We start from the raw sequence: 25,447 nt of genomic DNA, 5'->3' as shown, positions 1-25,447 counted from the left end.
CTTCATGTTTTCAACTAAACCAGATTTAACTGATGCTATAGAGAAAAATAATACTGAATTCTGAGTCGAGATATCTGCCAGCTGCACTTTTTTTCATATAATCTTTAAAATAGTGTCATCATTTAATTTATAATGCAAGCAAATCACGTTGTGCACAAAAATAGTATACATGTGCCAGCATTTGTATGTTGTGCATGAAGCTGTATGTTGTGCTGTATGTGCAACAGCTGTATTTTGTGCATGAAAATACTGTACACTTGACTTTTAAGTGGTAATATACATATTTATGGATTATATCAAAATTTGCCTTATATTAGAGGGGTTCCTGGAAAGTGAGTAGGCTGTTAGTAATAGAAGCATTAAACTTACTGGGGGAAAGGCTGGGAAGTACATTTCAACTGAAGATTTGCCCTTTGTCATTCAATATATTTCAGATGAATTTTGATACTGGAGACTTTATATATTTCTTACCCTTATTTGCCTTAGTTTTGGTGCTTTTATATGCTATGCATTTTTTGTTACCAAACTGGTTTTTTTTATCACATTTTTTCTAGAGAAACACTAGAATCGTAAGATATTTACTAATTTAAAAGGGACAATTCTAATAAAAATATATTACAGTAACTTCACTTTAAAAGCAATAATTCTAATAAAAATACAGTATAAAGCTATTCAGTATAAAAATAATTTCTATAAATGCTAATTTTTTATCGGGAGGGGGGGGGAATGAGTTTTTTGCTTTCCAATTGGATTGGTGTATTTTCTTCTTTGAATGAAAATAAAGACATGAAAGAGAAATCTTTTAATTTATTCTATGAAAATAGATCCAAAGATAAGATAAAAATAGAGAAAAAATAGTGTTTAAATTTTGTGTTTCAATTTTTGTAAGGAAAAGGCCCAGTCATGGTTTATCTGAAACATTCTGGTGTCAGGAGTGGCTGTGGCCAAAGCAGTTTGGATAAACAGAATTCTGTTCTGTTAAAAATTAGTTTCTTTTAGCTTTTTTTTATTTAATGTATTTGTAAAATCTATTATTTTTGTGTATGTATTTGTAAATAAATTATGAATTTACCTTAAACAGTGCAGTAGAATGTATTATACTACGATTGCAAATCATTATTTATTCTGTACCTTTTGCTAGCTTTGTTTTTTTGTGTGAATGATGTTCAGAGTAAGTTTTTTTGGGGGGATGGGTGAGTGGGGGTGTTCTTTCTGATTATCCACATTTTCATCAGAAAGTTTGTGCTAACAAGTTTGTGACTTTGAAAATTATTCATGAACTCATAGGCAACCCATTTTTCACCAAACTAATGTGCCAAAGGCAAGAGCCATTTTCAAAATGGTAGTGCACTAAGAATTCCATAAAAGAGCAATCACTCAATGAAATTAAAGTAAGAAACATAGGTAATAAATTGAATTAGTTACTTTTTTCAAGAAATCTTTTTGTACTTTTTGTGGGACAGCAGCATTGTTGTTCTCCATCTGCTTTCACTAAAAAAGTGTTGTGGAATTGGATAAATTTGATACTGCGTTCTGGCATGCAATAAGTGAAGCAAATAGCTATTGTAAATAAGGTGTAACTATCTTTAAACCAATTTCTGACCAGCATTCTAACACTTTGCTTGCAATTTTTCATATTGCATTTCCATAAAATTTGAAATTGAATAAAATTTGAAATTGAAGAGCCCACCAGCGGCTGAGCGGTAAAGTCGCTGATCACTGGTAGTTCGGTCCGAGGTTCGAATCCCATGACCGGGCTGGCTGCATGGGTGTTTTCGTGGTTTTCCCCATGTGTAACGTGTGTACGAGCCAGTTTCCCTTAGAAAATCCTCCACGAAGGCATCCCTCCCCTTAGGCAGATATCTCTCGAGGCTTTGCTGTAATTAAATAACCTAACCTAACTTCACCATTTAAGATGTATAATTTCACAGAACGTAAATTTTTGCTTCTCAATTGTTGGTTAAAATGCCATATTTTTGCGGAAATGCAATGCTTTTTTTTTTTTTTATCAGCTGGCAAACTCCTTATTCTCACAATAATTCATTACAAGAGAAAGGAATATACTCAATGCAAAAAGAAACACTAATCAGAGAAATAATAGTTGAATTTCAAAAGTGCAAATTTACATATGCTAAGTGTATATTTGGGTTGCCACATAAGTACTTTTTGGTGACATTTTGGGTTGCCATTTAACTATTTTGTTGACTTAACTACATTGCTTTTTGGTGGGAGTGTAGGTAATCAGAAAGTATCATTTTTCTCTTCCCCCCCCCTGGTCTGATTTTGTGGGCAGGGTAAAAGATGAGAGACTTTTAGATGTTATGCTCTAAGTCACCTTAAACAACGTTGAGTTGCTGCATTGGTGTGAAATGTCAAAGAATAAATCTGATAGACGACTTCTGGATGCTTTTACCTGAGGTCGAATCATTGGAAAGACTGAGGAAGGTCGAAGTGTGACAAGTGTGGCTTTGGAGTTTGGGATTGTTCACAGCATTGTTTCATGACTTTGGGCAGCATTTCAAACTACAGAAACTGCTGTCTGATGGTTCAGCAATGGTCATTAACAAGCAACACAGCAGTGGATGACCGGTATATTGCTCTATAGACAAGAAGGAACAGTCAGCAAACAGCGGGATAAATCTCAAGACACATGGAACAGGCGATTGGATGTGGAGGCTGTACAGTGGTGGCCTTTTTGTATGACGACCTGTACGGTGTGTATCATTAACCCATGCTTATCGGAGAAGGCATTTTCTGTGATGCAGGGAACACTAGAATTGAATAGATAATTAATGTGGCCGAGTACTCTTTACGGATGAGAGCAGATTTAGTCCGAGTTGCGATTCTAGATGCATACACATCTGGAGAGAGCAGGGTACACACAATAACCCCTTCAATATCATCAAAAGGGACAGTTTTGGAGGTTGCAGAGTTGGGGAGACATAATGCTTGGTAGCCATACCAATCCTCAGATCTTCCAAGGAGGTTCAGTCAACGGAGAATGTAATGAGGTTCTTCTTCCTTACATGCGTCTTTTCAGAAGTGCTATATGGATCCTCATTTCCTCTTCATGTGCGACAACACTCCATCTCATTGTGCAGTTGCTGTCAAAGTGTTGTTGGAGAGTGAGGATATTGAACATGTGGATTGATCGGCAAGGTCTCTAGATCTAAATCCCATCGAGTATGTATGGAACTTTATAGGCAGACGTGTGGCAGCATGTAACTTATCACCAGTAATGGAGCTGTCATTACGGAGCTGTGATTGGTGCTGCTAGAGGAATGGGCAGCAGTGCCTTAGCAACTCATTGACAACCTCATATTCAGCATGGACAAATGATGTGAAACCTGCACAGCAGTCAGAGAAGATCACATTCCCTACTAAAGGGTGGATGTTTCTTGCTGGACACCTGTTACATGGATGTTTCGGCCTTCTGTTGCATGCTGCTTTTTCTCATGATGAATAACCTCATTTCTTCATCTGGTGCATATCTAATGCTGAAAAATTCATCCAGAAGCTGGAGTATTCTTGCTTTTGTTTTTGTTTCAGATTGCTTCTGTAGAACCTCCCATGCTTTTTTACCACTTGAACATTTGTGTATCAATGGCCCAAACTCGGATTTAATTCCATAATATAACATAGTGAAGACTCTATTTTCTGTCAGTGTGAAATCCTGTTTTTCATGCTTTGTTGCATTTTTATTTAGTTTTTTTTTCTTTACCTTCTCTGAAGCTCCAACAATTTCTATCTAGCAACAGTATCTTTATATTGACTTTCCATTGGTCCCAGTTATCATGGTTTAACACTTCAAATTCCTCTGGTAGTAATGACATCTTCAGTTATGTGTGAGTATAACCGCTTGAACCAACTTCTCTAACATGTCAGTTTCCTTTCGTAGATAATGGCCCTCTTCACTTACATTTCTTCAATGCCAAGTTTAACTGGGCCCATAACCTGTTGGCTTCGGAGTTGTAGCAAAAGTATACTTTGCCTTGCTAAAATAAAAACCAGACTCATTTAAAATAAAACTAATGTTTATTTTATAATTGAAATTAAAACAACTAGGCTGCAACAGTAGCCTTTACATTAAAACCAATAAAAAAAAATGAATCCTCTTATATTCACCAATCCCGGCATATAAATAATAATTAGCAGCAAGTTCACCATTAGTACATTATTCCCTAATCAGACACAACCACGTTAGTTTATTGTGAATGACCTCTGATCCAATTTGCATGAGGAAATACAAAACATTTTAAGTCAACATTAATGATGTAGAGGTAGATTGATTTTTGAGTTATGTATTTATTATGACTTTTCTTTGTAGTGGCTGTATTGATTTTAGAGTTATCTGTTCGTTGTAGTCGTAAACCTGTTTATTGTATACTTTTTTCATATACATTCATATACATGTTTATTGGGATTTTTCCCATAGATGCTGTCTTGATTTTAGAGTTAATTATTTATTGTGACTTTTTCCCATAGTTGCTGTCTGAAATGGCCAAACTGGGTCCTCAAGTTTTAATTAATCCTAAGGATATGTATTCATCTTTGATGGTAACTGGCTTGGTGGATGCTTGCAGTGATGCTGATGCTGTGCCTTTGGTAACAGAAACGCGATTTAAATTTTTTTTTTTATGATTGTCTTTATGTTTGATAATACTGTATTTCTCTAGTTCTAAACTTACACTTATTGTATGATATCACCTGTTGTTTAAATGTTCTAATGTCGTAAGTTCCGAGTATTATAATATCAATTTCTGATAATGGTAAAAAATCTGAAAGTTTTGGTCCAAACCACAACTAATTATAAAAGGAACAATATACACTTGATTTTGCTTAAATTTTGGGGGAATCATGAATTCTATTAAATGTACTGCATGAGCAAATTCATTATGTTCAGTTACTACAGCAAAATATTAGACCATTCTGTACCTTTAAAAAAAATTGCCAAATATTGACACTTTTATTAAGCCTTGGCATGTAAGCCAAATTATATTGTTTCATGGAAATCAAAAATGACATATATTCCACTCTATTGATTTCCCTCTGCCTTTTGCTTATATAAGATTCTGGTATTTTGAAATCGGAGAAATATAGTATTTTAAAATTTTTCATTTGAAAATTATAATATCTTATAGCTTTTAATTTGTTAAACATATTTCTTATTAGTGTTAAAAATGGGAATTTATTTTTCTTTAAATGCTTTTTCTTTCATGTTTTTACAGCTTACACAAAGAGAAACACTTTTACAACTAGCACTTGAATATCACTACCCATATTTCTTTGTGAAATGTTTGAAAGAATGGCGATATTCTGGTATGTTATTTGCATATACTTTTTTATCACACTTATATACTTTTTGATGTATGCGTATTCATAGGTATAGGAATGCAAGGGAAAAAAAAAAAAGTTTATCAGCTGAATTATGGTAAATCACTTTCTAATAAGTTATGATTTGTATTTTTAGCATCATAAGATCATCGGTTTTTCCTCTTCCTAGTTTTCAGGACTTGTCTTCTCTGAAATTAACTTTTTTTCCCCTTTTTTCCCTTGAGTTTTTACATTTTAGTATTTGGATGCTTTCAAAATTTCACAAGTAAAGAAAAGTTCATTACGCTGGTATGCATTTTGTCTATAAGGGATTTTTTTTTAATACAGAGGGAAGTCATCATATTAATAATTTTGATTTAGATCTAATTAATGTAACTATTTAAAACTGTATATGAAAAACTCACATTTTTTATATATTAAAGAGAATTTATTTTAGATTCGGTGCATGAATGTTGTACCTCAAGAGCATTATTGAACTGGGTTTGGAAAAGTGTGAAAAATATTAAAAGCTCCATTGACAAATTAAGTGAGTATTTCAGTTTCTGTATTTAAAATGTGCTTTATTTTATTTTTATACCAAGCAGTAAATAATCTTTCAGATCAAAATTCTGTTATTACTATTTCAGTAATTTAAAATAAAAGAAGAAAAAATTCATACTCAATTTTTTCCTCTTAAATCTATATCAAGTCTGACAATGTTAATATTAGGCTGAAGCTTTTTATATCATCAGAAGCATTTTTGTATCAAATGTATGAAGAAATTTGGGATTCTTACCATTCTTGCATCTTCTATAGCTATATCATTTCTAATTATTCATGGTTGGTGATTCTTTACCTATTTGATATTTTAAGCCTTCTATTAATAAAATATTATGTTATATATTTTATAGGTTTACCACTGTTTAATTGCTGTGGTTTTGATATTGATGGATCATCATTGAAACATCTGTACTGTTACAAACGACAGTTAAATTTTATAGATTCTGTAATATCTGCTTACCAGGAATATGTAACACCAAGAACAGAGCAAGGTATATTTCTTTAAACTATTTAACTTATATTGTAAAAGACTAAGTGAATAAACTTTTAAAATGGTCAGGTTTAGAAAATTAGAACTGTATTCACTGTTTAATAGGCATTTGATTATTCATGGTTTAAGGGCCCACCACGGTTGAGAAAGTAAAGTCACTGAGTACTGGTAGTTCAATCCAGGATTCAAATCCCAGTGAACGGGCTGGTTGCATGGATGTTTTTGTGGTTTCTCCCCATGTGTAACATGTATACGCGTTAGTTACCTTTAGAAAGTCCTCTATAAAGGCACCCTTCCCTTAGACAGATGGTCCTCGAGTGCTTTTCCGTAATTAAAGAAACCAAATCATGGTTTTAAGCCTATTCATTAGATGAAATATCATTACATTCTTGCTAAAATGTAGCATGTAAGAATTTCTGTACATTCTTGTTGAAGGACAAATAAGATAGGCAATGTATAAATTCCACCTTTTATTGGGCCCACCAGCGGCCGAGCGGTAAAGTCGCTGAACACTGGTAGTTCGGTCCGAGGTTCGAATCCCGCGAACGGGCTGGCTGCATGGGTGTTTTCGTGGTTTTCCCCATGTGTAACGTGTATACGAGCCAGTTTCCCTTAGAAAGTCCTCCACGAAAGGCATCCCTCCTCTTAGGCAGATAGCCCTAGTGTGCTTTGCCATAATTAAATACACCACCACACCACCTTTTATTGTAATAAATACTAAGAAATAAAACAGGAACTTTATTTGTAAAGTTTCAAATTCATTAATAAGGTTGCCAAAATAATAACATGGATTACTTGATAATTATTAGATTTGTTTAGCAGTAACATTTTCTTTACAAAAAATGTTATAATGTTGTATACCAATTATACAGTAAATCCTCATTGACACAAATCTCAAGGGACTGAGAAATCAATAGTTCATGTTAAAAAAATGCGTGTTAATTGGTAGCTCAAATTTTATTTTTGGTATAATTTTTTCTACACATTAACCATTATGTAGTAGTTATGTAAGTACTCTATTATATTATCCATGTCATCATAGAAAACGCTACAGTACTATATCAATTACTGTACTAGAAAAAATTGCATTCGGTAATTTTTTGACAAAAAATTACTGTAAATAGCACTGTTGCAGACAGTAATGAAAATGCCTGGTAACTTCTTGGCCAGCCATACTCATGACTTCCATAAAACTAAATTTCAATTTAGATGCTGCAGCAAAACATTCTACAGTGTCCAAGGTGTGCAATGTTTCTTGTTTGGTGGGCGGAATGGTAATATACTCTTTACTTTCTTCTGATGACATTCCTTGCACCTGAGACACAACTGCTTGCACATCAGATTCCACTGATGCACACACAGCAAGCAGCACTGCCATGTGCACTACCAAACAGCTCAAAAATAATATGAGGATTGATTCATTAGGAGAAGTAGCATCGTTGCTCTCCATCTAACTTATAAACAGGGATTAGCGTTTTTATGCCTCCAGTTCTGCTAAAACAGTTCTGTATGTGTTGTGATGACCTGGGTTTTCAGAGTGGGGCAATAGCTTTTATTGCATCAAGCACACTTGAAATTAGCATTTCCGTCTCCTTTTCAACAACACAAATTGCAGCTTTCAAAAGTCACTTGTGATAAGACCTTTTCACAATTGCAATAATGTCTGAATCTAAAGGCAGAAGATGACTTGTTTCATGGGGAGTGAACCTTTACATTGGTTAAGTTCAAATCATTATGAACTGTACACTTGCCCAGTGTCATAAAAGGTTTTCGATTACATGGGACAGAACATTTCCGAATGCATCCATAGCAGAGAAACAACAATACAACAGGGGAAAAATATGGCAAACTTCCTGTTTAATGACAAAATCTAATGATGCAACAAACTAAAAAACAGTTAATAATTTGGTGCTAACTGAATTTAGTGTTAACTGATAAAACTTCCTTTAAGGTCATATACATCATTGCTGGGACCGAAATTTGTTCATATTAACTGAGTGTTTGCCTCAAGTGAATTTGTGTTAGAAGGATTAACTGTATAAAAGCATTATCTAATATCTCCCGCCCCAGAATTTATCAATAATCTGAAAATGATTACAATATCCAAAAATATTTTCCATCATAAATTTATAACATTTGAGCTTGATAGTTCAGTTTTGCAAGGGTTGAACGCCTTTTCCATCACCAGTTCTGAAACATCAGTGAGTAAAGGAATTTGGAGCAAATATTTTGTGTGCATTCAGAATCACAGACATTTTTAGCAGTAGATCTGCCCATAATTTGTTTTCCATAAGCTTCTCTCCCTTCTTGTAATATTTTTTGAATAACAAATGACCAGTAAGTGGCTAAGTGGGTAAAACTGCAGAACACTGATAATTCAACTTGGTTATTCATTCTTGTTCTCAGTGCTTAAATGTGATGGCTGTGTAACATTTTTGTCATGTCTCTGTTAAGATATCTGTCACCACAGTTAGATAGCATTAGTATAAAGTAATTGAAATAATTTAGTCCTTTTATGTAATAATTTTGTTAATTAAAATTTGAGGCATCATTGTAAGAAATTTCACTTTCTGTTCAATGCTAATTTTCATCCTTCTTGAGTGTCTCAATTTCTTCAGTGGTTGCTCAATTCACTTTCAGTTTTATTGACTATTCATTTCTCTCTGATGTCCTTCCATCTGCAGTAAATGATAGTGTGCAGGGCTATAGTTAACCTACTAATCACAAAATAATGTGACATGATTTTTAGGCAGATCATGAGTTATGTATTTGTTACATCATAAGATTATTATTTTCTCCTTACAATATTAATGACAGTGTCCAAAAAAAGCTATTTCTTCCCCTCAAATGGTTGAATAGCCATTATACAATGGGTAGGGCAGAAAATGTAAGGATTTTGATTGGCTATATACTCATGTATTGTTTCCGTCCTTCCTTGAGAATGCAACATTGGTCTGTCTTTTACCTTAAATGCTTGGCAGCATTCTGAACAATGAGGTAGTGAAGTAATTAATAGGTCCAACCATTTTCTTATAATTGCAAATTAGCAAATGCTAGACCATTGCAAAAATGATCTTCATAAGTTGGATTATAAGTAATATTGACATGAACCTGTCTTTGTAGCCAGAGTAAAACAGTGGTTTTCTTATACAAACATTTTCTGAATTTTTTATACTGCAGTTAGGTGTGGTCTCGCAGATCCTAAAAATTCTGCTTGAAAATTTCATAGGTCAACTGGAAAGTTTACTGCTTGACAGGGAAGGAGATATAGTAAGTAAGCTGATATATTATATGCATTCTATATAAGCCCCTTGTAGTTGAATGCACTGTTCTCAGCAATGCTTCAGTTTTTCTAACCCTTTGCAAGAATGTTTACCCCATTGGTGGTGTATAACCAGTTGTGTACAGCATCTGTCAGGATTCGTATGGTTCTTAAGAGTCCTTAAAAGTCTAAGTTTTTTTGGAATCGATTTTTGTCCTTAATTAAAAGTCCTTAATTTCGGCCAAAATTGGCAGAAGGTCCTTAATTTTAATAATTTGAAATTTCTGTCTGTTTTTATGAAAGCCATTTTGAGTGGGAATTAGCATTTTGCAGCAATATTTTTGGTGATTCACTGACAAATATGGTTATTTTTTGAATGGGTGAATGGGTTATAATTTGTTCCTATTTGTAATATAACTGGTGGGATATTCGAGTTTCTGAGCAAGAAGTGAAACATAAGCATTTCGAAATTATTTCATTTTTCATTTCTCAAGGAAGAGCTCTCAAACAACTTTCCACTTTTGGGGATGTGAATTCTTTTATTAAATGGTTCTAAATTTGACGACTTATCAACATTTTATCGATTTTAAGATTGGTTTCTATGGGAAATTTTTAATTCCAAAATCTGGGACTTTTTTGCTGACTTTTTTAGAACATTCTAACACTGATAAATTTCATTAAAATAATGGTAATGTACTGGAATTACATTTAAGAAATAACATTAAAATAAAGCATTTTTATTTTTCACTGTCATATTATAAAGTTCCATTTTGGCCACATATTATACAGTGTTTTGAATCTGAAAAATAAGCAAGGTATAATGGTATAAAGCACAATTTACAAAACAGTTTTTAGCAAAAGCAAAATAGCTATGTAATTAATTAAAAACATCTTTTTAATTTTTTCATGGTAAGAGTTTTCCCATTTCTCAGAATGATTAGAATTCTCAGAATATGCATTAGTTTTCCCTTTCTCTACTTTTCATTAGACACAAGCATGGAAAATATCAAAAATGCTTCTAATCTTATCATATAGATAAGCAGTATAGAAAGGAATAATTTTATTAATAAAGAAATTGAAAACTGGCAATTCAAAAGATTCATCTAATATGTCTTAATGCATCATACGCTATGCATTTTGCCACCTGATGCAGTCTCTGTGGATCCTAAATTATGCTGCCTGGTGCCTTTTTAAATTCTGAAAGTTTTGTCATTTCTAGATTTTGTTGTTCAGTGTGTCACTAAATTTTAAAAATTATGCCACACCAACTCTGTAACCAGACCTTACCATACGTATTTCATATTTCTTCTGAATTTTCGTATTACTAAAGAAATAAAATTAGCAGTTTTTTCCATACATATAAAGGCATTTTGTCTTTTAGAATAACAGAAATCTTTAATTAATTCCAAAAATTCTAATCCAAAAATAATTATTTAAAAAAATCCAAAAGTGAAAAGGAAATGTATTGAAGAAACAAACTAAATATGTAAAGAGAAAGAAAATTATTCTTCAGAGATATGTAGTTATTATTATATAAATTACCCAATTGTTAACAATTTCAGCCTTTACTATAATTTCTCATTTCTATTTCCTCAACAGAATGCAAATCACTGAGACAGTTTTTAAACTGAGGTTTTTGGAGTGTAAGACAAGAGTGTGTTTCTGACCTCCACTTGCTCCCTGTATTAGTTCCTATCAGCTCTGATAATTTCCATTACCGCTGCTAACATTTGAGTTTATTATGATGATAGAGTTATTGAACCAGATTAAACTGAAATTAAATTGACCACTAGTCCATATTTTTAGTTTGAATTTGACTCTTCTTCTTTAATTACATCACCACGAGCTGTAATTGGTTTTGTTAGCATAAGAACATGCCTTTATGTTCTAAGTTCTTTTCAAATAAATAAGAAACTTATTTAAACCTCTGATTTATAGTTACTTTCAGACATAGCCATAATTTGTTTCACGTCTGTAAGGGCCTTGGACTACTTAACTTTTACCAGATCAAGTAAACCCTCATAGGTAGTACATTGTGGAGAGGTTGACAGTTAGGAGATAAAACAGGCAGAAACTAATGAGAACATTGTTTTGTGTATTGAGACAAATTTCTAATTGTTAGAAAAGATGCTTAAGGAGAAGGAAATCGATATGAAATAGCCAAAATGTCTGGGCAGGCCTTCATTATTTATTTGAGTTTGTTGCTACAAAACATAAAAATTTTAATGTGTAATTATCCTAATATTGTTTAAAAATCAATGTCATAAATTGCATGTATTTTAAACTGTGAAATTTTATTAGATTGTGATATTAATAGGTTTTTTTTTAACAAATATTATTAAAAAATAAATTTTAATTTGATAGTGTCTATGTAAATCCATATGACTAAGGTTATCTAATGCCTAATTTAATTACTTATAACTTAGTGCTTACCCTTAAAAATTATCTTTGCATATTAAAGCAAGTTATTGGCTTTCATTAACCTTTACAGTGTTCACAAGGTAAAACACAAAAATATAAAAATTTATATAAAACTTATTCTTCGCATCTAGCGAAACTTAAAATCATGCAAAACAACTTATCAACCTTTAGTGCTTTAGTGGCTTAATAGAACCTTAAAGTATATTAACTGAGTTACAACTCCTGGAACTCTACACGAAGCTACGGCACTAACTGCGTCAGACAGAGCTCAGCTAACTTTCAAAACTTACTTAACTGTGCCTACATCAGGCCTTTCAGGTTTGTTCTGATCACCAGGTCTCTCTAGGCAAGCAGGAGCAGTGACAACAGCCAGTCTTTTGTTATGAATCATATTGTTATGATTTTAATGCTCATTTTAACCTATGCTGTTTGACATAAAATCTACTTACTATTTACTAAACCTCTAGACTGAGCAAGTATGTGACAAAATGAGACATTAAAAATAAAAAAGCTAACTGTTAGTAAAATGTAACTAAAATGTCACTTATCTTCTTTCAAATATGTCCAGTTATTATAAATGTAAAATATTGAATGCTACTTGATAAATTTCATATTTATTTTATTAATTTAGAAGTCAAACAACAAAAATCAGCGTTATATTTTCAAATTTTCACAGTCTGTGAAAATTTGAAAATACACATTTTGTGTTTTTCTTCATTGTCATATATGGTATATTTAATAATTTAAAAATAGTAATTGGTATAAAAATAAAAGCTGAATCTTCCTTCTCTTCCTCAATTTACAGATGTATATTCTTCTGTTTTTGTGATTTAAGTAGAAATCTAAAGCTTGAAAGAGGCTTTTAAGTTTCGTGTAGAATGTGTTAAAAAGTAGCATTATTTTGAGAATAATGCTTATAAAAATGAGCAGTTCCTTCATTTTTTTTATGAAAATGAGCCTGACCATAGTTTATCTGAAATGGTTCCCACGAGGCTGTTCTTTTATAACTCTTGAGATCTTCAAATCTTTTATAATTCTTTTTCTCTCTAACTTTTTATGCCTCTTCAAATATTTAACAATGAATAACCTGTTGTTGACTAGAAGCTTTATTGATAATACCAGCAGTAGAAACATGTATGTTTTACATGATTAATATGTGCTATATCTTGAATTCTTATAATAAACTAACTTTTTATATGTAAAAAAGTGTATGAGTTATGACAAAGCTTTGGCAATACCCTCTAAGTGTCACATAAAGAAACAAGATTTTACTAACGGTTTTTGCTTTTTAGGCATTCAAGACTTACAGTGCAGAAAAGATGTTGTCAACTCCATCAATTTATATCTTCAAGTGTTACTGTGGTTACGCTCTGTTCACATTCTCCCGGAAGTTTGTGAAGGGGAGGAAGTTGAGGGAGCTAGTATTTTGTATCCCGTTAATTCATTAGTAGAAGCTTATGCTCTCAGGCGAAGGCAACTGCAGAGTATACATAGGTATTTAAATATTTCTTGATAATATTTAACTGTAAGATTTCGTTAAAGAAAAGTAATCCAAATATTGTTGTTAGTATAATGGAACGAGATAATTTTAGGAGGCTACTTTTTATGTGCTTAACTTGCATATATTGGGTTGGCAACTAAGTAATTGTGGATTTTTTTTAGAAAATCAAAGACAATTTCTTCATGGAACTAAATAACTTTATTCTGTAATGTATTGCCCATTTTGATCAATGACCTTTTGCCATCTTTCAGGCAGCATCATAATCCCACGTTCATAAAACTTCTGGTTTTTATTAGCAAAAAACTGAATCAGGTGCGATTTGACATCATCATCATTATTGAAATTTTTACCATTCAAGGAGTTTTGTAAAGATCGAAACAAAAAGTAATCAGATGGTGCAAGGTCAAGACTATATGGTGGATGTGGCAAAACATCCCAACCAAGCTCCAATAATTTTTGCTGAATGACCAAAGATGTGTGTGGCCTTGCATTGTCATGATGGAATACACCACCTTTTCAATTTGTCAATTCGGGCCGCTTTTCTTCAACTGCATTGTTTAATTTCGTTAGTCGTTCAATGTAGACATCAGAATTGATCGTTCGGTTGGGTGGTAAGAGTTCAAAGTAGACAATTCCTTTGTAATCCCACCAAACTGATAACAAAACCTTCTTTTGACGAATATCAGCTTTTGATGTTGTTTGAGTTGGTTCACCTGGCCTGCTCCACGATCTTTTCTGCTTGATATTGTTGTAAACAACCCATTTTTCATCACCAGTTATCAGTCGTTTTAAAAATGGATAATTTTCATTACGTTTCTTTAGTAAATCGCAGCTGTTAATGCATTGTGTTAAATGCGTTTCTTTCAGTTCAGGAGGAACCCATGTATCGAGTTTTTGAACATAGCCAAGTTGTTTTAAGTGATTTTCAATGCATGTATGTGATACATGAAGCTTCTCTGCAATCTCACGTGTTGTACTGTGACGATCCGAATCGATTATTGCTTTGATTAGGTCGTCATCAACTTCAACTGGACGACCAGAGCGTTTTTCATCTTTGAGTGAAAAATCACCAGAACGAAATTTGGTAAACCAATTTTGACATTGCCATTCTTTTAAGGCTTCGTCACCATAAACAACACATAACTTTTTATGAGCTTGCGATGCGTTTTTCCCTTTGCGGAAATAAAAAAGCAAAATATGACGAAAATGTTCCTTTTGATTTTCCATTTTTCAACGAACGCCAAACGAAAACTATACAACCGATCAAAAAACTTTTTTTACTGATTGACAGCTGAATTGCCAACTATCAAATAACAAAATGTGTTGTACATTTGTACTACGTCTGCAACCCTAAAAATTCAACTGAAGCCATCTGTGAGTGAAAATCCGCAATTACTTAGTTGCCAACCCTATATTTATAAATATGCATTTAAACTTTAAATTATGCAGTTGTTAGGGGAACTCATGGAGTATGCTTTCCGCAAATACTTTTTGCCTTTTCAAATATTTAACAATTAATAACCTGTTGGTGACCTGAAGCTTTATTCATAACACAAGCAGTGGAAAATATATGTTTTACATGATTAATATGTGTTATAATCTTGGATTTGTATAATAAACTTCCTTTTTATAGGTACAAAGTTATATATATAAATTAAAAGAAAGCATTAGCAATTTACTTATAGATTGTTACTTAATACTCAAAAAAGAAAGCAGAAATAAACAGCATAGTTTTTAAAACTGAAATTTTAATTGGCGGCAATAGATATTATTTTTTGTTTCAGAAGGTAAACCAAAATATTTACAAGATTTTATTTTATATTTAATTATATGATTTTACTTATAATATTTTATGATTTTTACTTTTTATATTTTTGTTACTTTTAAAAAAATTATTATGTTCAAAATCTTTTTTAAATGTTTATCATTAGTAAAATAATTGAGATTATAATCTAAAATTTCCAAATTAGAATCATTTTTATTATTAATAACATTTTAAGCTTGCATCATTAATCTCTTGAAAGTTTAACAATGCGCCATTCTCAGAAAGCTAATTGTGTAGCATTTCAGACCATAATTATAACATTAATGAAAATGAATGTGCAAAATCTTTGACAGAAGATATGTTAAATGCAGTGTGGTTTTTTGTTTGAAGAAAATGTATCGGGTGTTTCCAAGCATTGCGAAGGTATGAGATAATATGACATGAAATATTCCTAACAATCAAAACAAACTAAAGTAACTGATTATATTCTGTTTAACATTTAAAATAGGGAGAAAAGAATCTTAAATAGTGTTTTACCATAATCTCCTCTTTGCAGTTTCTTCCATTTAGCAATGTTTTTGTGAGATTCTGCAATTTCATTAAGTAAAGATTTGCCTACAATAATTTAAATAATTCAATATATCACGACTTCTCTCCACCACAAAATTTATGCAGCCACACTGACAGGCACAATCACCAAAATTCTGCAACGATGGAAAAGTGCAGTAAGGATTGAAATTTTACTGAACAGCTGCCAGATATCATGATGGCTTTTTATACATGCCAGTGAGTGTTTTTTGCAATATACTGTATCATCATATGTTTGAATGCATGATAAACACATAAGGCTATAATTTGATTACTAAAATTTGGTGGCATTGTTATGTGTAAACAGAATAATATACACACTGAAAGTTTTTCATCAAGTAACAAATTTATACATGTATTACGCTTCTAGGGGGCATTCTTTGAAGTTTTTCATTACATAAGTTAAGCTAAAGCACATTGCATATAAGAAGAATAAAATTTTAAGTATGTGAAAATTAAAACATATAAATTCAAAACTATTAAGTATATGATAGTATAAAACACCACAAAAATGCTGTCACTCATCAGCTGTATCACAGTAAAGTATTCAAAGTTTGGGCATACAAACTTTTAATAAAAATGAACTGCAAATTTTATTCTGACCTAAACACACATACTATTAAAAAAAATCTGAAATGTCTGAATAAATTTGCTTAAAAGCACAAGAGATTACTTTAAACGAATAAAAACATATGTGCATGAAAAAGACTTTACTTGAAAACAAAAGAGATGACTCATAAATTCATAAAAACAATTATACGTGAATTCATAAAAGATATGCTTTTGCAAGCACACAGTATGATACAGTACACAAGAAAAATGTAAATGCTGGCTAATAAAAGAAATCAGTGAAAATAAATACCATAACTATCTGATTCTTTGATTCAGAATGTAAGGACTAAGGAAACAAACCTATATTTCACTTTTTTTAATAGCACAGCTTTAGATGTCACAGTTTATATTGCTTAAGCTACTCCAACGCAGACGATGTAAATATTGAAATAGTCCATTTCACTTATTTCGCAGACAGATTTTTTTTTTTTTTAAGCACCAGAGGTGCTGTAAGACTGAAATATGCCTTTTTTGTTTTTATGTTCTTATCACTTTTCAGATGTTGCCACCAAATGTTGCTGTCATTTTTTTTAAGTAATAATATAGCAGATATGGGAAAAAATACATGGCAGTGCAAATAAAAAAATGCTTGTCATCAAATGTATTATTTTTGAAGAAATTGTAATTATTTTATGTATTATGTTAAAAAATAATATAGGGACAGTAAAAAAGAATTATAGCAAAATTTAACATTTTATCAGGAATTCTAGAGGTATCCAATATAAAATGTTTTTAACTTTCATGTGCCAATGTATTGCCACGAAGAAAAGCATAAGGTATCTAGTTTTTTTTAAAAAAAATTATTGTGTCTATTATTGATTAACAAACTAAGTGATTTAAAGCAATAAACACAGTTTTTTTACTCTTTTATTAATTACCAGCTGGACCTGTGAAAGTTCATTAGCTGGATTTATTTTTTATAGTTACTTTTTAGGTATTTGGCTGTTCCAGTGGATTGTTATTGAAAAGTGAAATGGACAACAAATGTGAGGTTTGAGAATAATTTCCCTTCTGTGCAAAATAGTTTACGGCAACTCTTAACACTGTATCAAGGATTCTAGATATAGGCTGTTTTTAAACATTTTATGATTTTTGTTGTTGAATTTTATGTGGCACAAATACAAAGAAAAGATGTTTGATAATAAAGTTAAAAAGAGGGGAAAAAAATCTCTGTCAGCCTGAGTGAGTCTAAAAGAAGATAGATAAATTGCAAGCTCAGTAAGATTATAAGAACCTTAATAAATTCTCTAGTGGGATGATAAAATTCTGAATCCCCCTTCTTTGTGAGGAACTGCCATTTTTTTAAAATGGGGCTCTATGTTTAAATATTCACTCTATGTTGTGAAATATTAAAATAATTTTATTTTTGTTTATTTACAGTTCTATAGGTTCAACTGATATCTTGCTTATTGATGGATTAATTGAAGAGGCTGATGTTAGTAATACCTGGCAAGAAAAGGGAGGGACATATACTTATCCTCCGCCAAGTATTTATGCTGCTGTCAGCTGTTATCTCGTCGAAAGTGTCAGTACCGAGTTGATCCATGCCATACTTTATTACCTGCTGCTTGACATATATAATTTTTCCTCTTCTAATGGAAATGATTTGTCAGACAGTGGATTAAAGAAATTTCCCATCATATTTGGTATGTCTCAAAGTATGGAAAAATTGATAGAAGCCTTTTGGTTTTTAGATCGCCAAGATTTTGAAGTAAGTATAAGGAACAAAAAAGACTTAAAATATACCAGAATAATTCATTTGTTTTTCACATTTGAAATATTAGGTTTTTTTATTGTTCTAAATTGAAATTTTGCTTGTTAACTTGACATTAACTTGATAGTGTAAGTTAATTTTTGTTAATCCTGTAATGAAAAATGTAAAAATAACTAAAGCAACTGTTATTTGATCACAATATATGGTATAATTAAAATAATTTGTGTCACAAAACTTTGAAGAGTTTCTAGCTTGTGAATGAATTTAACAGCTGCCTGAATCTATTAATAGGTTTATGCTTTTGCTATTTAATCAACTGTATGGAAGTATATTTACTATGAAGATTAAAATTTTGACTGTAATATGTCTAAACGTTTTCAGTTTATAGTCAGTAAGTGGCAGAGGAGAAATGTCTGAAAAAATAGTAAGCAATTCCTAAAGCTGGAAATTATGTTACTAGGTTTAAACAAAAGTTGCAGTTAAGAAAACACAATTTTTTTAATTACTCGTCTCACAACAAATTTCCATAAAACTTCTGAATTGGACAAAATCATTACATTAAAATTCAAGACGAAAAAGAAAATATAATACTGTTAGGAAATTAACATAACATAATTTTCAAATGCAGTATTTAGCTAATCACCTAAAATGAGATGCTCTGAAGTCTAGTGCAAAATGACTGGTCATCTGAAAACAGATGCAAATATATATTCATCATCTGACTAGTGTTTTCAGTTTGTGGTTTTATAAATTGTAATAATAAGCTTTTGAATAGACCATTAACTGACAGCTGTCCATCATTAATTAGTGCTTCATTGTGTTGACATAAGAGTCATAATACATGGGGTACTTCAGCTGGAGTCTCTTCAAGTGCACTGTATCATTTTTCTACCTGCAAAGATATATAGTCAACTTCTGGTTAAATAGGTTGTGGATGAATTGGAAGCTGTCTTAAAAAAAGTAAAATATGTTTATAGCAGAATGATGGAAAAATTACTATTACAAACCATTATCATGCTACAGTAACTGTAAAATAATTGAGACTGCTGATTTTTCAACACATTTTCTGGTCACCTGCTTAATCTTCAGATTTCTTGGTTTTTAACTTTTCTGAATTGGATCATCTATTTCAATCATAGTTGAATCATAGTCATTTGCGGTTTTGCAGCTAAAGATGGTGGTTCGGTAAAACCATCGAAACTAGTCCTGTGAAAATTTTGTAAATATAACGCTGATTTTTGTTGTTTGACTTCTGAATTAGTATTTATTCGGCATGTTATTGTGTCTTAATTATAGTTGACCAATAAGCATCAAAGTAAAAGAAAGTGACATAAAAAAATTTGAATTTTTTAAAAGGGTTAAAGCACTATGATTGTTATTTCTAAATGAAATTTGTATTGTGCAAATTCATTTTTCCCCAAGTGATTTTTCTAATAAATTTTCATTCAATCCATACTCTTTTAATCCTGACTCTTAAAATAAATGTAGAACATTTTATGAAGACTTAACTAGTGTTAATAGTTAAACATTTGTATTTAATTTTACTTTAAGGATGCAAATCATACATTATTAAGTTTATCTGCATGATTATATACACATTACTAGTTATTTTCATCATTCTTAAAAGTTCTTTAATCAATTAAACTTTTTCCCCTTTACTTCAGTTTTCACCAATATGAAAGTGACAAATCAAATGCAACTAGTATAAAAAAAATGTAGAATTAGTAGATGTGAAAAATATCTTTAATTAAATATCAAAGTAATATATTATATATCAAAATCATGTAATAATTGTCAGTATCATTCTTTTATATATTGTGTCATTGTGCAGCAAGAAAATCTGCTGGTTTTTCATATATGAAGATTGACAGCTGTTCATGAAACAGAATTGTTTGTGAAAAATACTGAAAGTAAAAAAAAAAAAATGAGTGTTATAATAGCATGGGTAGCAGATAATGCCACAGTATTTGGTAGTCATTTTTTATCCGTATTACTAAGTAATTCTGTTGTAAGTTATCCAGAATATATAAGCATAAATGTTTAAAAAAAATTCAGTAACTTTTTTATACAAGTTTTAACTCAGACATTCAAATTGCTCTTAACCCTTTAACTGTCAAGTTATTTTGATGATTTGGGTACACAAATTGTCAAATTTTTTTATTGTAAAAACCAAATGTAGCCGAAATAAACATCTCCCGATATATATTCGGGTATGACAATATGATGCACTCAAAAAAAAAAAAATTTACCCCGAGAAATACTCGGGCGTGACATTTTCGAACACCAGTGCTATCTCGGGCATGACAGTTAATAGGTTAAATATTGTTCTTTAATGCAATTTACTAATTTTTTTTTCATTTCTAAAGATGTTTAGAATTTCTAAAGATATTTTCTTTGTCATTTTTTGCAGCGAGGTCTTTGTTTCGAATAATAGTTTAATTTATATCAGCAAATATATATTGAAATAATTATTGGTATTTTTAAATCACTTATAATATTAGTTATTCTTCATTTTATTTTTTAAAAACTGTTCTTGGATTAACTGGGATATTGAATTAGACAAGTATATTGTTTCCAGTATTATCCCAGGTAAACTGGGTACTGAACTGTAATTTAAACTTATTGGTATGTCTTTTGACTGAATAAAAAGTAACATTTTAGAAGATCTAGAGAGAAAAAAAGTATTTATTTTATGTATCACTCTATTTCATTAATGCCTCCAGCAGTAATCAAATAATACTTGTTATAAATGAAGAATAGAAGCATTAAAGCAGTGAACTCAACTTATATTCAAGCCAGATGTACAATCTAAACAGCTGACGGGCTGATTTTTTTAAAGTAAATAAAAAAAGATTTTAAAAAAATGAAATTATCACTTTAACCCTTTGACGGTTATGGAAATGAGCAGTTTCCGTTTACTTAATTCGCGCAGCATTAGGAGTAAACAGTAGTCGAAAGTGTCCCCCGCCGTTCTTCCGAAAATGTCACCTTTCTCTGGCGATGCCGTAGATAGCTCGCCTCGCGCGTTTTAAAAATTTCTTAAAGTATTTGTAGTACATAAATAACAGTTTTTACGTACTTTAAAATAATTATTAAACAGTAAATTATAAATGATTATAACCAATTATATAAATAATAATAGTTAATTATAAATATAAGACAAATATTAAATTGAAAGGACTAAATAAATACAACTAATGTAAAACTGTATGAAGCACAGTATAAATACAGTAATTACCTAAAAATCTTTTTGTGTGTGATATACTTTAAAACATGGAATTGCACATAATGGGGCATTATGCAAAAATGTTGGTTTCCGTAACAATATGATTTATAATCTCATCAGTAAAAAACAGCTCATACTCTAGTGGATCAGATGTATTTGTCACGCAAGCTTTCATGCCTACATCACCAGTAAAACTAAATCGGCTAGGAGCGTGAGAACTTGAATCAATTATACACCACTGTCGAACACTCGAAAAATCTTCCTCATCGCTTGAATCGTCTTCTGAGCTTGAAATACTGTGAACAAAGTCTTCATCAGATTCAAAACTTGATAAGCTTTCTGTATCACAATCATAATCATCATCATAACTATCTAACTTTTGCTTTTGAGCCATTTTACTGTACAAACACCCTAAAAACCGTGCCAAAATCCGTATAAAATGAACAAGGTAAAAAAAAAAAAATCCACCTTCATTATGCAAAGAAATTCATGGAGGAACTCGTACTGCCATCTGTAGACACTAAAACTAACTAAATTTCACGAGTAGCCTTCGTTTGAAACACATTGTTTGAAACAATCAGTGCAGAATAATAATGGCGAACGAAGTCAGCTCGTCAGCGCGCATTGAGGAAAAATTTCACTACGCGAGTAGTGCTCGTTACTAACCATTTCGGTCAAAATCTTGCTCCCGAGCAGAACTCGTTTGCGTGCATTATGAAGCACGATTCGATCGCGAGCTGAACTCGTTCATTACCATCAAAGGGTTAAGTTTGAAATTCCGTAATTTTTTCCTTATCTAGTTTAGAAACATTTTCAATCATAATTTTTTCAGATAACATCTGATATCAACATGACATCTCAATGAATTAAATGTTCATTCTCAATGATAAATCTTTCTGATAATCTTTGATATGCATACTCTTATGCTTTTTACTTTGTCTTCATATTCTAAGATAGGCTTGTCTTCATATTCTAAGGCTCTGAAAACATCTGATATATTGAAATAATTGTCCAATCCTTAGCATTTTCAAAATTTCTAATCAAACTCTCAGATAATTTATCTGTTTTCAAAATTTCTGGCCAGTTGATATTTATATAATGTACCTTTTAAGAGCTTTTTCTAATTCATAATCATAATATTTATTATTAATTTGTCCTTTGAAATTAAAAATACAATCCTCACTATTTACTTTTTCAGTGGTTTCAACAGAGAGATTACTGGGACACGAACTTCCTTTTTCATCATTTACTTTTAAGTTAGCTATTGCTAAATCTTAATATATTGATTGAACATCTTCCAAAGATATCAGTTTATATTTTTCTGGATTTTAGTCATTTAGTTTAAAGGAGTTTCAGTGTTCACAAGTTGTTAAATTCTTCCATTATTTATTAATAACACAATTTTTAGAATAGCCTAATGTGAATTCCTTTTTTTTTTTAAAATAAAGCCTTTATCATCTGTAGGTGATAAAAATTTTTTATTCACTCTAACCAAATATGAGTCATATTTTATACTTCTAATTAAATTCTTGGTTTTGTAATACTAATTTTTATTAAACGAACAGTCTTTATGAACCTCAAATGAAATTTTGTTTTTAATGAGATATTTTTTACACCTTTCGACTTTACCAATAACGTTTTCAGTTTTGTAGGCTACATTTTCATTTAATCTAGTAAATTCTTCCATAATTATGTCATTATTTTCATCTTTCATTTTCCTCCAAACCTTCTTACTTTACTTGTGAAATATTATATTTATTATCTTTTGGATAATTAGATGTACCCAAATAATCAGTCAACTTCCTATCTTCATAAAGATAATCAGTTTTATTAAAATATATCCAAATATTTGTATCTACTCGTATATATAGTAGCATAACATAATCTGAATATTTAAGTTTCATAACATTATAGCAAAAGTCATACATTAACTGTTTTGATAAATCTAATATACGTATTTCAACATATACTAGCTTATTAAAGGTGACTGAATTTTTATTCACATGAACAGCAACTAAATTTTTATCAAGTTCGTTGCTTAAAGTTTATAAAAGCAATTAATATTTTAGCCTTTTCATAATTACAGCATAATCTTCAATCGATTCTTTTTCTTGTGCTTTCTATTCCTTCTTCAAAACCTGAATTATTAATCAATTTATAAAAGCCTTTTTTAAAGTTGTTAACAGATTTAGTTTTTATTTCAATATTTATATCTATATAGCTCTTTAACCAAAGGGATTGTTTAAATTTTAATACTCTATGTACTTTTTCCAATTTTAAACTTATTTTCAAATATTGTTTCCGCAATGAACAACATAGTATTCTTTATCATATGAAGTTGTTAGTAATTTAGCTTGTCTTAGGGTGATCTGGAATTCTATTTTCAATGGCTAAAGACATATATGAATGTTTGTCATGTTGTTCTGGATATTTTAAATAAACTTTTACTGTATAGTAGAAGCTGCTGTGTATTAGAAGTATGGGATATACCCAATATCTGAGTCATCCATTTTATTAAGCCATTCATCATTGTTGCACCATTTAAGTCCACCATATGGTAGATATTGACTCAAAGCCCATCTATATAAAATATTTGTATCTAGATACATTAACACTTCAAGTGTGGCGTCCTTATTTCTGCCTTTTCCATTTAGCCGACAGTGAGCAAGCACTGGGAAGAGTGAACAGAGAACTACTTTGTTTCATCATCTTATTTCTCTTGCAGACTGGAACAGTGCAGCCAATGCATGTATATATAAATGACAAAAAGGTGACCTGCTAAACGCAATTAGTTAGAAAAAAAGCCATGGAAGTATTGAAATGGTTTGCGAATAGAAAATTCTGGTTTCCTTTGGAAAGTATTTACTGCTCATAAGACTGGAAATGTTCAGAAGAGAATGAGGTAGTGATATGTCAAGAGAATTATTTTTATCATCTAAACCTTGATGTCATCAAGTATTATGGCTGTCAACCTGGGAAGATAATTCATTAGCCCAGAAAAATGACAATGACAATTGTGACATAACTGCTAACAAAACCAATGACCAAAATGGATGGTTTGACTCAAAAAGCAATCAGCCAAATATTGAGCCTTTTACAAGTGCCTACAGTGCTCAAAAACTAATAATAAATAAATAAACTTTAATAAAATTAATATTTTTAAATAAGTTTTCATAAATCTCATTGGAGTCAATACATTTACTTTTTAACTTTGATAGGGATCGGCACCGACCAAACAAAAGTTCGGTCTCCAGAGACCGATGCCATATTCAGCGTGTTAAATAATTAGAGGGTTTACTTTTATGAATTGTTTTTGTAGTTAAATGCTTTTCAAAAATCAAACAATTCATATTACTCAATTTCAGTTTGAATTTTTGAATATTAATTTTCTTTTCACATTGTTTCATATTGTAATAAAATATTATTATGTCAGTCATCATTGTTTTTTACAGGAAAATGAGTGCATTAACTGTAATTTTTAAAGAAATTTTTTGAGATATCTTGAGAAATTTTGAGATATTTTCACAAATTCCAAAATCATCTGCCTTTTCTGTTGGGGGGGGGGGCATGTATCAGTTAGGATTTTATTGCCAACTGAAAACAGTGACATTTCTTCATTATGTTAACACGGGGAAATTTTAGTCGTAGAAAAAAGCTAATTTATCCTCATTTTTTTTAAAATTTGCATATGATCTGTGACTGGTTAGTATGTAATGCAGAAGGTTTCTTTTTTTCAATAAATATTATATATTTTCTTCTAGGAAGCCATAAACAGGTTTTTAAATCCTGCCATAAGAACTTCAGATATTTTACCATGGCAACATCAAAGGATTATCAAATCCTTTTTATATTTAAGAGAACCTCAAAAGGCCCTTAAGTTCATTGATTACATGGATCCACCACAGAATTCCGTAGAAGAAATGAAATTGTACTTATCTGTTCTATTGTCCCATGGGTATGTATTTTACATTTCTGAAAGCATAAGATATTATTT

At 31.1% G+C, this 25,447-nt stretch overlaps 1 protein-coding gene across 2 annotated transcripts in view; it reads left to right on the top strand.

Annotated features, from left to right (window-relative positions):
* Positions 1–25,447, top strand: part of Elys (AT hook containing transcription factor 1 homolog) — a 195,608-nt gene that overhangs the window by 75,911 nt on the left and 94,250 nt on the right. For both annotated transcript variants that reach the window (XM_035351721.2, XM_035351713.2), the window contains exons 14-20: positions 4,486–4,605; positions 5,229–5,319; positions 5,771–5,860; positions 6,225–6,365; positions 13,340–13,541; positions 17,894–18,224; positions 25,215–25,408. In XM_035351721.2, coding sequence (XP_035207612.1) covers positions 4,486–4,605; positions 5,229–5,319; positions 5,771–5,860; positions 6,225–6,365; positions 13,340–13,541; positions 17,894–18,224; positions 25,215–25,408 — 1,169 coding nt within the window. The remainder of the gene's footprint in view (positions 1–4,485; positions 4,606–5,228; positions 5,320–5,770; positions 5,861–6,224; positions 6,366–13,339; positions 13,542–17,893; positions 18,225–25,214; positions 25,409–25,447) is intronic.

Source organism: Stegodyphus dumicola, chromosome 5, assembly GCF_044657685.1.
Source record: "Stegodyphus dumicola isolate Sdum_Otavi_A_Nest chromosome 5, ASM4465768v1".
Classification (NCBI taxonomy): Eukaryota; Metazoa; Arthropoda; class Arachnida; order Araneae; family Eresidae; genus Stegodyphus; species Stegodyphus dumicola.
This window is presented reverse-complemented; position numbering and strand designations above follow the sequence as displayed.